At 50.1% G+C, this 16663-nt stretch overlaps 1 protein-coding gene across 5 annotated transcripts in view; it reads left to right on the forward strand.

Annotated features, from left to right (window-relative positions):
* The first annotated feature begins 8879 nt into the window (after positions 1 to 8879).
* ZNF711 (zinc finger protein 711) overlaps positions 8880 to 16663 on the forward strand; it is an 89233-nt gene continuing 81449 nt past the window's right edge. For 2 of the 5 annotated variants that reach the window (XM_031944879.1, XM_031944881.1), the window contains exon 1: positions 8880 to 8962. In XM_031944879.1, coding sequence (XP_031800739.1) covers positions 8957 to 8962 — 6 coding nt within the window. In that variant the 5' untranslated portion in view covers positions 8880 to 8956. The remainder of the gene's footprint in view (positions 8963 to 16663) is intronic. The other 3 variants (XM_031944873.1, XM_031944876.1, XM_031944871.1) reach the window with 2 other exon arrangements.

Below are 16663 nucleotides of genomic sequence, written 5' to 3' on the forward strand. Positions count from 1 at the left end.
TTTTTTGTCTGTGGTCAGCTTCCTCAAACTCGTAGAGAGAAAGAAGGGGTCAAAAGAAGCTCTAGTTCAGAAACATATGGTTGGGGAAGGTCACATTAAAAAAAATGGAAAGGGCAAAGACACCAGAAGAAAGCCACGGGCCCAGCACCAAGCTATTAGCAGCAAACTGTCATGTGGCTATGTCTGAAGATTTTCTAGTTTCTAATCTCCATCTTCAGAATGGGACAAACCATTTCCCCATTTCTATGTAAAGAGTGGTGGTAAGCATTTGTTTTCAAGTACTTAGAGTAGACTTTTTTCTTTATTCCAGTCACCTTAGCTTACAATAGGGAAAAGCTCAGTTTATTTTATGGAAATCATGGGATCATCGATTTAGAGATGGAAAGAACCTCTGAGACCACCCGTTTTGCTTATTTTATAGACGAGGAATATGAGGCCCAGAAAAGTCAGTTGTCTTTGCCTATGGTCATATGAATTAGAACTTCTGGTCAGTAGAATTAGAACTGAACTCACATCCACCAGTTCCAAATCCAGTTTGCTTTCCACTACATTGAGGTGATTAAATATTTACAGTCGGGCATCATGGATATTTCTTCCCCCCCACCCACACACATACATACACATACACACATTCAGACATTTAACATCCATTAGGTAACTACTGCATGCAGAACACATAGACACAGAAGCTTTCTTTCTAGATTTTAGAGTCTTTATCTAGCTGTCCAATATTTTTTGTATTGCTTCAATGATGAGGAAATTCACAATTTCCCTCCTTTTCCATTTGAGTAGAGAGGAAAGAGTCATTTGTAAGGGGCATAATGAGAGAAGTGTTATAAAGGATTATAAGGAAGAAGTAGCCATACCACTGCCGGGTAGGGAGGAGAAGGAAGAGACGATGGGGCCCAGCATTGCTACAGCTATGCTCAATGAGATTGTATAGGCTCACTATGGAGGGGACATGCCCCACGTTGTACATTTTTCTCCAAATAACTTGGCAAAATTTAATATTGATATGTTGAGGGAGGGGGGGGTCATGCTTTGGGTTGGGTTTTACTAGCTGACCTTTGAGGTATGGTTCCTTCCAATTCTAAGATTCCGTGATTCTCTGAGCTAGGGTACATTATCATCATTGCCATTTATACTTTTCAAAACACTTTCAGATATCATCATTCAAACCTCATCATAAGAAAGTTTGATCAGAGGAAGTTAGGTTACTATTATCTTTATAGTATAGATGAAAGAATTGAGTCCCAAAGAGGTTACCAACTTTAAGAGTAACATCGAAGTTAACAGAAAAGTCAGGATCAGCATTCACATCTTCTAGATTTGAGGTCACGGTATTAGCAACAGAGGAGAAGGGATCACTTTTCAGGATAATACTGCCATTTTCAATTTCCTAGGATGGCAATCACTGTATGATAAGAAGCAGAACACATCACATTACCTCAGAGCATTTCCCATTCTCTCCTCTCCAGGTTGTTATGACGTAACCCTCTCCCGGTTCTCTTCCTGTAGGGCCCGTCCTTCTCGTTCTCTTTCACTGAATCATTATGTATGTTATGCCCCCCGAGTGGAAGCAATGCTTCCTAAGACTCTGGCCTGGGTCCTCTTCTTCTTCTTCTTTTTTTTTTTTTTTTTGATGTATTCTTACTTGGTGACCTCATAAGCTCCCATGTTTTTAATTATCATCTCTATGAAAATAACTTCTAGATCTGGCATATAAAAAGGCTTAATATATGTTGATTGATTAACTGAGTTTATAGGAGTGAGGGATAGTTAGTTTTTCAGTATAGAGACAAAGAACCATGAAAAGCCAAGAGGGACCACTATGATATGGTATATATTTAAATATATTATATATAGAAACATATGTTTATATAATATATAAATATAGAAAGTATATAAAAATTATATATGTATATAATATTAGAGCTAGAAGGGAGTAATTCATCCCTACTGTTAACATACGAGGCACCTGAGATTCATCAAAGTAAAAAAAGTATTCAGGGTCACAGAACTATTGGTAGAACTGAGGCTAGATCCCGCCACCAGACCATGTGACTAAATTGTTCCATTTTCATGTCTCCTAGCTTCCCTTGTCTTTCACTCTTAATTTGTTCTTTTTGCACCAATTTCCCCAAAAAGTGACTCTTTAATTTGACCCCTCAGAAATATATTTTCATGATCATTATATCTCATCATTTGTCTCTCCCTTGAGAGAAGGTAGGGGGAACCTGATTAGAATTATTCTTCTCAATAGATGGCAGTGTCTCACCTCTCCTGTGGCCTTGAAAGTCTCTCACATAGTTTACAATACTTTTTTTTTTTTTCCTTTCCTTCAAAAAGTGACCTTTGTGAAAAGAGAGATGGCCTGCTTTTATTTCTCAAACTATATGGGTAGTATCACTGGTTGGCTGGCTATTTGGAGAAATATGTCACAGATGCTTGGTCACCGGGAAGCTAGTTCACCAGCGAGAATGGCTCGATCCACGAGAACGTATTGCGCATCCGGTTCTGTGCTACCCTGCCAGGGTAACAAAAGGGTGAACAACACACTTTCAAACAGTAGCAGGAGATAGGATCACCAAGGAATCGGGTTCAGATGCTCAGTAGGGTAGGGGTGTGGAACAAAGGCGAGCCAACCGGAGCCACAGCTCTTTGTGTAATTAACTTCATGGCAAAGTTGAAACTTGAGGTGGCTCATGGGAGGCAAAAGGATTTGGGTGAGGGAAGGGAAAGGTTACTCCCGGAGTCAATCAGGGAATGTTAGAGCGGCAAGAACCCTCAGAGATCAATGAGCCCATTCCAGTTTCAGAGAGGGCACTTTAGCCCAGACAGAGGAAGTCATTTGTCTAAGACCGGGAGGAACTTTCAAGCCGTGGAGAACTTTAACCCTTTAAGTCAATGTCATTCCTAAGTGTCTACCTGAAAGAAGCAAAAGATGAAAAGAAAGCTCTCTGTACCACGATTTTTATAGAAGCCTTTCCTGTGGCAACCAAAACAGTGAAAACAAAACAGGGGGCCTGTCAGAATTCATAAGCATTTATTAAATGTCTGCTGTGTGCCAGGAACCATGCTAAATAAAAAGACTTGGGATCAAAAGGCAGGAGTCAAACAGTCCCTTGTCCTTAAAAAACACACAGGGAGGGCAGCTGGATAGTGCAGTGGCTAGAACAGCAGCCTTCCAGGGAAGAGCACCTGAGTTCAAAGCTGGCTTCAGAAACTTTATATTTACTACTACCTTGACTAACTTCTTAACCCCAATTGCCTAGGGGGGGCCCCCACAAAAAGCAACAATCCAATCTTTTCCCCCCCTGAGGCAATTGGGGTTAAGTGACTTGCTCAGGGTCACACAGCTAGGAAGTTTTAAATGTCTGAGACCTCCTGACTTCAGGGTTGGTGCTCTATCCATTGCACCACCTAGCTGTCCCTCAACAACTCAATCTTAAGAGGAATAGGTATAGTAATAATGACAATGACACCAACTGACACCTATGTGGCACTTTGACATTTTAAAGCTCTTTTACCAATATTATCTCATTTGTTCCTCACAATAACCCCGGAGGGAGTGATGCTGTCATTATCCTCATTTTATAATTGGAGAACCTAAGGCAGACAGCAACAAAATGACTGGCTCAGGATCCCATGGCTAGTGAGGGCTTGAGGCTGGATTTGAACTCAATTGTAACTGACTCTATTCACTGCATCACTTAGCGGCCTTGAAGGTAGTGAGATATCTGGGTACAGTGCAGAACAACAGGAGGCGCCTGAGAAACAGAGAGAGTGAACTGATGCAAAATGCCTGCACAGAAATCATCAGAATGCTATCCCAAATGATAACATTTCCTTGTGGAACACGCTGTCCATCTCTGATAAAGTCTGTTCTGCACCCACCACCTCTCCTTCGCAGTTGGCTCTCTGCCGAGCAGGTCTCTGTTTTTTTTTTCAAGGATGTCTTCCTTTGTTTGTGATTATTGCATCAGTTGCTCTTCCCCTTCACTTTGCAGGCAGTCCCACAGGCCTTTAGGATTTTTGTGAATCCTTCGGATCAACCATTTCCTACAGTGTAGTATGGACACCGCACAGTATGATTTGTTTGGCCATTTTGGGCATCCCCTTTATTTTCAAGAAAAGATCTCATAGACACACTATTTTGAGCAGCACTTTTTGTGCTCTCGAGATAACTGAAAACAAAGGGGATGTTATCTTTTTTTTTTCCCCATGGAATAGGTCCCAGCATGAAAAATCAATTCCTGCTTGCTTCTAGCTAGGGAAGCTTAGTTGGAGGAGATTCCCAGATCCTACTACTTCTTTGCCCACCTCTCTGGAACGGCCTGGCAGAGTGGCCCCACAATAACTTGGGGAAAGACCTTTTTGTTCCAGGGTAGGCTTAGATTTCTCTTGTGCTTCTGACTTTGGGCCAGTAGCACAATCCTATTAGCGATGTCTTTAATGTCCTGTTGACTTGATACTCGGATTCATTTGCTGACTTGTAACCAATAGCTTGGTGCTTGTTTTCCCCTATGTATCTCCTTTCGGTCCTGTGATTTCACTGGTGTAGAGACCCAATTAAAGAACTCTCTTTAGCTCCTGCTCTGCCTTTTAACAGACTGAGAGAGGTTAAATGACTGGCTCTGGGCCATCTAGCCAGCATGGGAGTTGAATGTAGGAGGAGGAAGGGGAGAAGAGGGGAAGGTTCAGTCCCAGAACTTCATGCTTAGTCTGGCTCTTTAAACACTTGACCGCTTTGCCTTTCTTCTTAATAAAGTTCAGGCTGTTTCTCCTTAATTACAGACATTACACTTGCCCACATTGGAACTTCTGTGCCCCTTGGGAGATTATCCTGCATTTTATTGCCATGATCTTCATATTTTATAGAAGTGCCAGAGACATAGAAATCCAACAGTCCAATTTTGTCATTTTATTTTTTTAATTTTTTAAAGCCTTATATTTTCAAAACCTATGCATGGATAATTTTTCAACATGGACCCTTGCAAAAACCTTCTGTTCCAAAATTTCCCCTCCTTCCCTCCATCCCTCCCCTAGATGGCAAGTAATCCAATATATGTTAAACATGTTAAAATATATGTTAAATCCATTATATGTAGACATACTAATACAATTAACTTGCTGCACAAGAAAATCAGATGAAAAAGGAAAAAAAAATGAGAAAGCAAACAAATCGCAAAGGAACAACAAAAAGAATGAGAACGCTATGTTGTGTTCCACACTCATTTCCCATAATCCCCTCTCTGTGGGTGCAGATGGCCCTCTACATCGCAAGATCATTGGAACTGGCATCAGTCATCTCATTGTTGGAAAGAGCCACATCCGTCAGAATTGATCTTTATATAATGCTCTTGTTGCCATATATAATGATCTCCTGGTTCTGCTCATTTCACTGAACCTCAGTTCCTGTGAGTCTCTCCAGGCCTTTCTGAAATCTTCCTGCTGGTCATTTCTCACAAAACAGTAATATTCCATAACATCCATATATCATAACTTATTCAGCCATTCTCCAATTGATGAGCATCCACTCAGTTTCCAGTTTCTGGCCACTACAAAGTGGGCTGCCACAAACATTCTTGCACATGTGGGTCCCCTTCCCACATGTAAGATCTCTTTGGGATATAAAACCAGTAGTAGCACTGCTGGATCAAAGGGTGTGCATAGTTTGATAACCTTTTGAGCATAGTTCCAAATTGCTCTCCAGAATGGCTGGATCCATTCACAATTCCACCAACAAGATATCAGTTTCCCAGTTTTCCATATCCCCTCCAACATTTGTCATCTTTTCCTGTCATCTTAGCCAATCTGAGAGGTATGTCAACTCTATCATTTTAAAGAGGGAGAAAGTGAGGCCCCAAATCACTGAGCTAGAATAGCTGAAGCTGGGACTCTGGCCATCGAAGATTTCCCTCTTTACTTGTGTCCTCACCACAGATTATCTAGATCATCCTTGAAGACATATTCAATTAGACCAGCCTGGCACCTGTCTCTCATGGGCTCCACGCTTGGTATTTCTTCACTGAGAGAAGGGCCCATCCCATTTCCATCTCTAACCCAGTTCCCTGGCCATGACAACACTGCCTTCCCAGTTGCCTGTTCATGGATTTTTAACAGCTTTTGGTACAAACCTCGCGTGACAAACGGTCTCTCTGCCGCCAGTCACGGACTGTATGTTGTCTCCCTGATGGCAACGTAAACCCATTGAGGGCAGGGGCTTCTTTTTTTGTTGGTGGTGTTCTGGTGTCCCTAGGGCGTAGCACAGTGCCTCAAACATACTAAGCACTTAATCAATGCCTATGGATTGCCCCCTTGACAGCAGAAGGGGAAAGATATTGACACAGATCGGACACAGCAAGCATTTTAGAGGATCTGCCAAACGGGAAGTCTGCTAACCTGTGTTCTGCCTACTTCACGGGGTTGTTGTGAGGTGCTGAAGTCCTAGGGATGCAAACCAAAAAAAAAAAAAAAATCCAAACCAAGAGAGATCTGTCCCTCTGACTGCTTAGACTCCGGTACGATGGGCCAGTAGCACTAGAGAAATTCAGGGGAGGGATTGATCAGAGAAGGATCTGAAGGAAAGCGTGATCCCAGCCCAGCTGAGCAGGATCTCAGTAAGTGGGCACTGGGTGGGTGGGGAGCCAAGCGTTTGATGAGAGAGAAAGGTAGGAGAGTTAGCTAAGAATAAGCTGCTGCTGCTCCTCGAGTAAGGAGAGAGCTGCTCCCCTTGCTCAGTTGTATTAAGGTCTGCCACACATTCCCCCTCCGACTGCCTTGAGGGAGGGGGGGAGTCCAAATGTGATCTCCCTCATTTTGTGGATGAGAAGGGCTGCATTTCTATCGAATTAAATGTATTCCTCAGCATCAAACCACTGAGTCTGGTGAGCAGTCTGCGACAGTTTCCAGGCTTGGGCTCCAGCTCAACTCGGCCCCCATCCTGTGGCATAGTCTGGTTGGGCAGGATTCTGACTAAGGGAATAGTTGCTGAGTGAGCGTAGCGAGCCGCGGCCTAGTGCCACGTTATGAACACCTGAAAACACGATGTGGTAAGTGGCTTGGGCAGAGAGTAAGGGATAGCGAGGCTTGGTTCTTTGGGTGTCCCTCTCCCCCCCCCCCACTAGAATGGGGACCCTAGCCACCAATGTTGTTGGTAAGAATCTTCTGGACCAACCGATTAATATACTTGCTCTTTTCCCTTTTGGGGGGGGGGAGGTGTGTGGAGGGGAGACGGTTGGGAAGAATGCCTTGGTACAGAAACTCTTTGCGTGGGTGCAATTTAGCGGCTCCCATTCTTGCCCGGGGACCGAGGAAGGGTTAAGCGCCTAGTGCGTGCGGCCAGTAGGCGTCGAAGCAGGATTTGAACCCGGTCCTGAGGCTGGTCTGGCATCCTTCACGGCCAGCCGCCTCTCACTGCCATTTTCCTCAGCGATGCTAATCGGCCTCCATTTGGGGTCATCTAAAAGGGCTTCTACCGCTCTGGTGGTTTTCAACTCCCCAGTCCCTAGGATGGGCAGGATCGGCCTAGTTCGCACAGCCCAAAAAGTAATGGGTTTTGTTTTTCCGGCCGGATGCGGCCGGTCTTTTTCCCGTGGCAGATCCGGCTTCGTTCTAATGAGAGCGGCGTGGGAAGGGGCTGGGCCCCGGAGGGTGCCGAGGCAGACTGCTAACTAGCAGAGAAGCGGCTCCCCCGGCTTCTGATCCCCTGCCGCAGTTTTCCCAATCCCAAGTTTTGGCACTTGGCTATCTAGCTCCCGTCGGGCTTTTCAGCATTTCCCCTCCAGGCGGGAGCTCTTTCTACCTAAAGCCCAGCGATGCGTTTGGAGACTCTCCAAAAAGTTGCCGGGGAATCGGGGCAATCCTCTCTGCTCAAAAGTCTCGTTGGGTGTAGTACTTAGTGTCGAGATCGGAGCAGGGGCTGCCCGAGCTCGTAAAAAGCGCTGAGCGGGAGCGAACAATGGTCATCTGGCGAACTGGCCGCCCTAGGAGGGAGAAACCGTCGAGGATAAGATAGCACGACCGCTTGGCCCTCCTGGAGCCCGACATTCCCCCGCACAAGTGTCCGGGAACAGCTCGCTTTTGCCCTTGGGACCCGTGGGCTGGCCGGGATGGAGCACGCCTGGGGGAAAGCGGGCACGAGAGTAGCCCGGAATGCTCAGCCCAGAAGTCGCCCGCGACCCCCGAGAAGGGGCATTCCTCATCCCCTCTCGAAACCCCAACGCACTCCCCCCCTCACTCCCCTCTGCCGGGGATTCCAAGTAGAAAGGATGACTAAACTCCCGCAGCGTGGAGGGGTTTGGGGAGAGGGAGCGCCTCGTCCACACGGTGCGGCCGTCGGCCCCCGACGGCCCCGCCTCAGTACGAGCCAAGGTCAGATCTCGGCGAGAAGTCGCCCCATTAGTCTAGGGGGGGCAGCTAAAAGGCACTCGCGCTCCTCCGCTCCGTGGCCATGGGCAAACGGCTTAATCATTGCGCGTGCCATTTGTTCACCTGCGAAGCGGGGAGAAACGTGTTCCACCTGCTTGGGGAAGCGCTGGTGGAGAGGCTTGGGCGGACGGGGGAAGGAGACGCTAGAAAGGACCTTTCAAAGCCGACTTCGGCTTGTTGGTCAGCGGGCGGGGGGGGGGGGGGGGGGGGGGGGGGGGGGGGGAAGGAGGGGTCAACGCAGGGAAGAAAACTCGGGGGCTTCAGGCTACAGAAATCCAGTAAGCGCAGGCCCGAGGGATGCGGGGCAACAGCTGGGCAGCAGCGTGCCCTCCAGATGCTTACGCTCCTCCCGGAGGAGGGAGCAGATCCACTAACCCAATCTTTGCGAATGGGCGGCCCGATTGGAGGAGGGAGGGGCGGGATCCCGGAAGGCCGCCCACAGTGGCCCATAGTGGAGCTGAACCTGCCGGGGAGAAGGCAGGGCTGAGGAGGGAGTCAATTCCAGGCAGCCGGGCAACCAAGCATGGAGGTAAGAGACTAGCCTTTAACTACGGCTGGATGTTAAAAACGAGTGGGCAGCTGAAACTCGGTTCCTAGCACTTGTGCGTCTTGTCTGGGGGACCGCTCCCTTAGCGTGCGCGGCTTTATCCCGTACGTCGGAGGTGAAAAAAAGCAAAGGCTGAACGGCTCCTTCCACAGGTCCCCCATGGAGAGGCTCCTCGGTGGCCTTAAAGCCGCCCGCCTTTTCAGTGTCTTGCATGACTACTACAGAGCTTTCACTCCCTTTTCGGCCTGGGTATCTTTGGTTACCTCCTTTTGTCACTGGGGGAGTAGAGATCACCGTTGCTAATACTGCAGCTTAGTGAGAGCCAAGATACACTTTTCCCATCACCTTTGGGTCTTTTGAGATCAGTGCCATAAGGCATCATCAGGAAAATGTGGGAGCTAAGCAAAATGGAGTTTCGAAGCAAGCAGAAGTTTGGGATCACTAACAGTTTTACATGATGTCCCAAGGAGAGTCCAGCCTCTCCTCTCTCCTCCCCCTCCTCTCTTTCTCCTTCCCTCTCCGTGTGTGTCTGTGTGTCTGTATCTGTCTCTGTCGGCTGGCCTCCCTCCTTCCCTCCCTCTCCCTCCACTTCCTTGTTTCCTTCTTCCCCTTCCCCTTCCCTGTCTCTGCTTCATTTCCCTCTGTCTCCCTCTCCGTCTCCCTCCATGTGTCGTTTCCCTCTGCAGGCCTTGTCTCCCCCTCCATCTCCCTCTGCGCCTTGTCTCCCTTTCCCTCCCTCTCTCTCTGCGCGCCTTGTCTCCCTCTCTGCGCGCCTTGTCTCCCTCTCTGCGCGCCTTGTCTCCCTCTCTGCGCGCCTTGTCTCCCTCTCTGCGCCTTGTCTCCCTCTCCTCCTGCGGCTTGTCTCCCCTCTCTGCGCCTTGTTCTCCCTCTCTGGCCTTGTCTCCCCTCCGCTTTTCCTCTTGGCGTCCCTCTCTCCCGCACTGCCGGGTTCCCTCTCACTCTGTGTCTCTCCTTCCCTCTGGCGGCGCTCTCCTTCTCCCATCTCCTCTGGGCCTTTCCCCCTCCAGTTCTGCTCTCCCCTTTGGCGTCTCCCTTGGATTTACCTCAACCCTTCCCCTCTCTGCTTGTTCGTCCTTCTCTCCGGTCCTCCCTCTCGGCTTGTCTCCCCTCTTTCGCGCCTGTGGGTCTCCCTCATTGGGCCATCTTCTCTCCTTTTGCGTGTCTCCTTCCCTGCCTCCTTTGTCTCCCTCACTCCTTGTCTCCCTCTCTCGCTGGCACTCCCTCTCTCTCTGTGCCTTGTCTCCCTCTCCCATCTCCGCCTTTGTCTCCCTCTCTCGTGTCCTCTTCCCTTCTCTTGGCACCTTCTCCCTCTCCTCTCACTGCTCCCCTCCTTGTCTCCCTCCCTCTCCTGCCCCTTTGCTCTCCCTCTGCCTTGTCTCCCTCCTCTCTGCTGTCTCCCCCTCTCCTGGCCTTTCTCCCCTCCTCTCCTCTGGCTTGTCCCCTCCTCTCTGCCTTGTCCTCTCCCTCCCTCTCCTCACTTGTCTCCCTCTCTCTGCACGCCTTGTCTCCCTCTCCTCTGCAGGCCTTGTCTCCCCTCCTTCCTCTGCACCTTGTCTCCCTTTCTCCCTCACTCTCCTCTGCGGCCCTTGTCCCCCTCCTCTCTCTTGGGCCTTTCTCCCCTCCCTCTCCCTGGGCTTGTCTCCCCTCCTTCCCTCTCCTTGTGTCTCCCTCTCTCTTGGCCTTGTCTCCCTCCCTCCTTCCTCTGTCTCTGCTTGTCTCCCTCCTCTCTTGCTTCCCTCTCCCTCTCTGTTGTCTCCCTCCCCTCTAACCTCTCTTGATTCTCCCTCTCTCTCCTCGCCTTGTCCTCCTCCTCTCTGCACGTTGTCTCCCTCTCTCTCTGCGCGCCTTGTCTCCCCCTCTCTCTGAGCGCCTTGTCTCCCCCTCCATCTCCCTCTGGTCCCCTCTTCCTCTACCTTGTCTCCCTCTCTCCTTCCCCCTTGTCCCTCCATTCCTCCCTCTGCTTGTCTCCCTCCTCTCACCTCCTTCTCCCTCTCCCTCCTCCCTCTGCCTTGTCTCCCTCTCTCTTTGCGCCTTGTCTCCCTCTCCCTCCCTCTCTGCTTGTTCTCCCTCCTCACTTGCCTTGTCTCCCCCCTCTCGCCCCTTTGTCTCCCCCTCCTCCCCTTTGTTCTCCCCTCTCGCCCTTGTCTCCCTCTCCCTCTCCCTCTGCCTCTGCTTGTTCTCCCCCCTCTCTCTGCTGCCTTTCTCTTCTCCCTCTCCTCCTCCCTCTGTTGTCTCCCTCTCTGGCCTTGGTCTCCCCCTCCATCTCCCTCTGTGCGCCTTGTCTCCCCCTCCTTTCTCCCTCTACACGCCTTGTCTCCCTCTCCCTCCCTCTCTCTGTTGTGTCTCCCTCCTCCTCCCTCTGTGCGCCTTCCCCCTCCTTCCCTCTACACGCCTTGTCTCCCTCTCTCTTTGCGCCTTGTCTCCCTCTCCCTCCCTCTCCCTCTGCTTGCTCCCCTCCCTCCTTTGTCTCCCTCCCTCTTGTCTCCCTCCCTCTCTTGTCTCTCCCTCCTCCTTGTCTCCCTCCCTCTGCTGGCTTCTTTCTCCCTCCTCTCTGCACTTTCCTCCCCTCTCTTGATCCCTCTCTTGCCTTGTCTCCCCCCTCCTTCCCCTCTCCGGGCCTTGTCCCCTCCATCCTCCCCTCTTCGTCTTCCCCCCTCGCCCCCCTCTTTATCTCCCTCCCCCCCCCTCTCCTCCCTTCCCCACCTTTCTTCCCCCTCCATCTCCTCCCCCTCCATTTCTCCCCCCTTTCTTCCCCCCTCCTCCTTCCCCCTGTCCCCCCCCCTGTCTTCCCTCTCTCTTCCCCTCGTCCTCTTCCCCTCTCTCTCCCCTTGTCTCTTCCCCTCCTCTCTTCCCCCACCCTCTCTTCCCCCTCCCTCTTCCCCTCCGTCCTTTCTCCCCCCTCGCTCTTCCCCTCTCTGCTTCCCCCCTCTCTTCCCCCCCTCCTCTTTCCCTCCGTCTTTCCCGTCTTCCCCCCTCCTCTCTTCCCCTCCCTCTCTTCCCCTCCCTCTCTTTCCCCCCCTCCTAATTTTCCCCCCTCCGCTCTTTCCCCCCCCTCTCTGGTGCCTTGTCCCTCCCTCTCCATTTTCCCCTCTCTCTCCTGTGTGTCCTCCCCCCCTCCTCTCCTCTGCACCCTGGTTCCCTCCCTCCCTCTCTTCCCTAGGTTTCTCCCTCTCCTCTTTCCTTGGTGGTTCTCCCCCCTTCCTAAGTCGTCCTTGTCCTGTCTCCCCCTTTCCTTCGTGCTTGTCTCCCCCTCTCCCTCCCAGTGGGTGTGTCCCATCCCCCCTCCCTCTCTCCCTTCTAGTGGGCCAGTGCCGTCCCCCACTTCTCTCTCTCTCTCCCTCCCAGTGGGTCAGTCCCATCTCCCCCCTCTCTTTCTCTCTTCCAGTGGGTCAGTCCTGTTTCCCCCCCCCCTCCTTTCAGTGGGTGTGTCCCATCCTCCTCTCTTCCTCCAGTGGGCGTGTCCAGCCCTCCCTCCCTCTCCCTCCAGGGGGCGTGCCCCATCCCCCTCCCTCTTCCTCCCAGTGGACCAGTCTTGTCCCCCCCCTCTCCTTCCCAGTGGGCCAGTCCCGTCTCCCACTTCTCTCTCTCTTTTCTTCCCAGGGGGCCAGTCACATCCCCCCCTTTTCTCTCTCTCTCCCTCCTAGTGGGTCAGTCCTATTCCCCCCGCCCCCCGTCTCTACCTCCCAGTGGGCGTGTCCCGTCCCCCTTCTCTCTTCCTCCAGGGGGCGTGTCCCGTCCCCCTTCTCTCTTCCTCCAGGGGGCGTGTCCCGTCCCCCTTCTCTCTTCCTCCAGGGCGTGTGCCGTCCTCCCTCTCTCTTCCTCCAGGGGGCGTGTCCCGTCCCCCTTCTCTCTTCCTCCAGGGGGCGTGTGCCGTCCTCCCTCTCTCTTCCTCCAGGGGGCGTGTCCCGTCCCCCTTCTCTCTTCCTCCCAGTGGGCCAGTCTTGTTCCCCCCCCCCTCTCCTTCCCAGTGGGCCAGTCCCGTCTCCCACTTCTCTCTCTCTCTCCCTCCCAGGGGGCCAGTCACATCCCCTCTTCTCTCTCTCTCTCTTCCTCCAGGGGGCGTGTCCAGTCCCCCTTCTCTCTTCCTCCAGGGGGCGTGTCCAGTCCCCTTCTCTTCTTCCTCCAGGGGCGTGTCCAGTCCCTCCTCTTCCTCCAGGGGCGTGTCCAGTCCCCCTCCCTCTTCCTCCAGGGGGCGTGTCCAGTCCCCCTCCCTCTTCCTCCAGGGGGCGTGTCCAGTCCCCCTTCTCTCTTCCTCCAGGGGGCGTGTCCAGTCCCCTTCTCTCTTCCTCCAGGGGCATGTCCCGTCCTCCTTCTCTCTCTCTCCCTCCTAGTGGGTCAGTCCTATCCCCCCCTCTCTCTACCTCCCAGTGGGCGTGTCCCGTCCCCCTTCTCTCTTCCTCCAGGGGGCGTGTCCCGTCCCCCTTCTCTCTTCCTCCAGGGGGCGTGTCCCGTCCCCCTTCTCTCTTCCTCCAGGGGGCGTGTCCCATCCCCCTTCTCTCTTCCTCCAGGGGGCGTGTCCCGTCCCCCTCCCTCTTCCTCCCAGTGGGCCAGTCTTGTCCCCCCCCTCTCCTTCCCAGTGGGCCAGTCCCGTCCCCCACTTCTCTCTCTCTCTCCCTCCCAGGGGGCCAGTCCCGTCCCCCCTTCTCTCTCTCTCCCTCCTAGTGTGTCAGTCCTATCCCCCCACCCTGTCTCTTCCTCCAGTGGGCGTGTCCCGTCCCCCTTCTCTCTTCCTCCAGTGGGTATGTCCAGTCCTCCCTCCTTCCCCCTCCTAGTGGGAGTGTCCATCTCTCCCTCCCTCTCCTTCCCAGTGGGTGTGTCCCATCCCCCTCTCTCTCCCTCCCAGTGGGCCAGTTCTGTCCCCCTTCCCTCTCCCTCCCAGTGGGCGTGTCCCATCCCCCTCTCTCTCCCTCTCCCTCTCAGTGTACTGAGTCTATTGTGTCTGTTTCCCCCTCCCATGGGCCTGTCCATTGTTCCCACCTCCCTCTTTGTGGCCCTGTCCATCTCCCCCCCCCCGCCCATTTCCGTTCTACACTAGTGTCCAAGATATATTTCCCATGGTAGTAACTCGGCCGCCTGGTAACATGTCGGACTTAGTATGACCTGGACCATGTGCATATGTGCATCCTTCAGCCATTTGGTTGAGATCCATTACAATTTCAAATCGACAGCAAATTTGGTTCCCGCCCTCAAATAAATCAAATTGCTATTTCCAACTTTCTAACCCTCAGAATTCTTCTGAAAATTGCCAGACTGCAAATCTCAAAATTGTAAAAACGGAAAGAAAGTAACCTGGAATTTAAGGAGTGTCTAGCTGGCTCCCCTAGAAAGTATTGGGAGGAAGCAATGTTCACTGCTGGGTTTTCAGTATATCTTTCCATTTATTCTCTTTGGAAATAAGTGGGTACCTTTCTTGCTCACAAAATGTGGTGCACCAGAAAACATTTGGACAAAACATACACACAGAGTCCCAAAAATATGTTCCAATCTTGGAGTATAGTAGCCTATTTTTCTTGCCTTCCACAGAAAATGTAACTACTGTCTTTTCAGTCGATGGAGCAATATATTTTTTTTAAAATAAGAGTATATAAATACACATTGTAGGGAGGTAGGGCTGGAAAATGGGAGGAAGTATGCATCTGCTTTATTGCCAGGGGTAAAAATAGTGGAGATTAACGCAGGTGGCCATCTGAATCAAAAGAGGTTCTTGATAGTAATTAATGTGGCAAGAAACTTGTTTTGTTTGCTTATTTTTCTAGAAGTTGCACATTTTCCCTCCTCCTGTAGGGCTCAGCTCTTAAGTACAGGGGAAAGCATTATGTTACTGTAATCTCTCCACCCCCCATCATGCCTAGGACAGTGTGGTCTGAGTCCATCTTTGGCAGCCAGGAGTTGGTGAAAGAAGAGAGGAGGTGAGCTTGGCCCAGGAAGCTTGAGGATTAATGCGCTTGTCCCATCTCCATCACCTCCCTTCTTTTCTAGGTCTTGGCTCCTGCAGGGTATTTAAAGCTAAAGGTAGTAGCTATCATCTTGGTCAGATTACTTTTGATCTTAAATTTCTTCAGTCATATAGAATTAAAATGAAATCCATCAGCTCACTCCTGTTAAAATGTACATCAGCCATTAAGATAAACTAAAGCTAGAGTGTTTCAGGCCGGGTTTCCAGGGATTTCCCATTTCTTTCCTTCTTGAGATATCTGCTTCCAGCCTACTGAGGCAGCAGTGCAGACAATAGCTAGTGTTATATCACAGGGTCACCATCCTATTCTAGCCTTGACTTGGACCAGAGTCTGAACAAATCAAGACTAGACTTGAAACATAAATTTGCCCCGCAAAAGGGAAACTTAGTAGGAACACCTTAGCACACCCTCCCGTTAACCCACCTTATAAGAGCTTCTGGGGTATTAGTGCTGACATGGAGATCATCCCTTGAACTATATCCAAGGCCATTCAGAAATCAAGTAGGAGTAGACGTTATTTACCTGAGGTTATGAGATCCTCCCACTGGTTTGTCTCCCTCGAATCCGGCTGTTGTGTAGGTTGGAGTGCTTAATGGCACCCTGCAGGTTCCACCTTCTGGAAAATGAGATGCAAACAGAAATCCATTTCTGCCTCTCTGTTTTGATCCTTTCCTGTTAATGGAGAACCATTTCTATTCCCCAGTAATCTAGTCTGAAACTGAGCAATAGGAATTTTAGCAGGTTCCTTTTCAGATGTTGGATGCTTCAGATGTTGGATGCTTCTTGTACACAGATGCATTAATAAAGAGGAGAGCTCATCCACGTATTGGAATATTGACCAGAATATTCCATGTATTTCCTTCAGTTAAAAACATGCCATCTCCAGCCCCGGCCTTTATTTTTCTTCTTCAAATCGGTGTAGAGGTCAGAATTTTTAAGCATAAAATAATCAAAATGTAGTACTTTTGCTTTTTTTTTTCCTTTCTCATGGTTTTTCCCCCTTTGGTCTGATTTTTTTCTCACACAACAATGACAAATATGGGAATATATTTTAAAGAATTTCGCATGTTTAATCTACCTCAGATTGCTTGCTGTCTTGGAGGGGGGAGGGGAGGGAGGGAGGGAGAAAACTTTGGAACACAACAATGTCTTCCAAAGACGAATGTTGAAAATCAACTTTTACATGTATTTGGGAAATAAAATAGCATTGAAGATTAAAAGAAAGAAGGAAATGATAAATATAATTAGAATACAATTAGAATGATTATCTGTAGCTGGATAATCCACAGATGTTGGTATGTAACTCGGTGGGATCAGGACACCGAGACCTGTTTTTCATGAGAATTAATCTAGCTGGCAGCATAGCATCACTGAGTATTGGGCTAAGAAGCATGATAATGTTGCTAGGAGAATTCACTAGCACTTGAGCCTCTGAATGTAAGTTAGTCTTAAATGTATATAATGTAGAATTGACGTGAAGGTGGATGTGTTTAGAAAATAGCTGCTCCATGGCATATGCAGCTAGAGAGAGAACTAAGTGAACAAATTCTAGTTAGTTGACCAGATTTTTTCCATGAAATTATTATAGCACTGGACTTCACTGAGTTAGCTTTCTCATTCAGTAGAGTAAGCACAAGAACCTATAGAGAAAAGAAAAACAAGTATACATTGGGATTATAAAACCGGGAGGCAGTTTTTCCTAAAC

The sequence above is a fragment of the Sarcophilus harrisii genome, chromosome X (genome assembly GCF_902635505.1).
Source record: "Sarcophilus harrisii chromosome X, mSarHar1.11, whole genome shotgun sequence".
Lineage (NCBI taxonomy): Eukaryota > Metazoa > Chordata > Mammalia > Dasyuromorphia > Dasyuridae > Sarcophilus > Sarcophilus harrisii.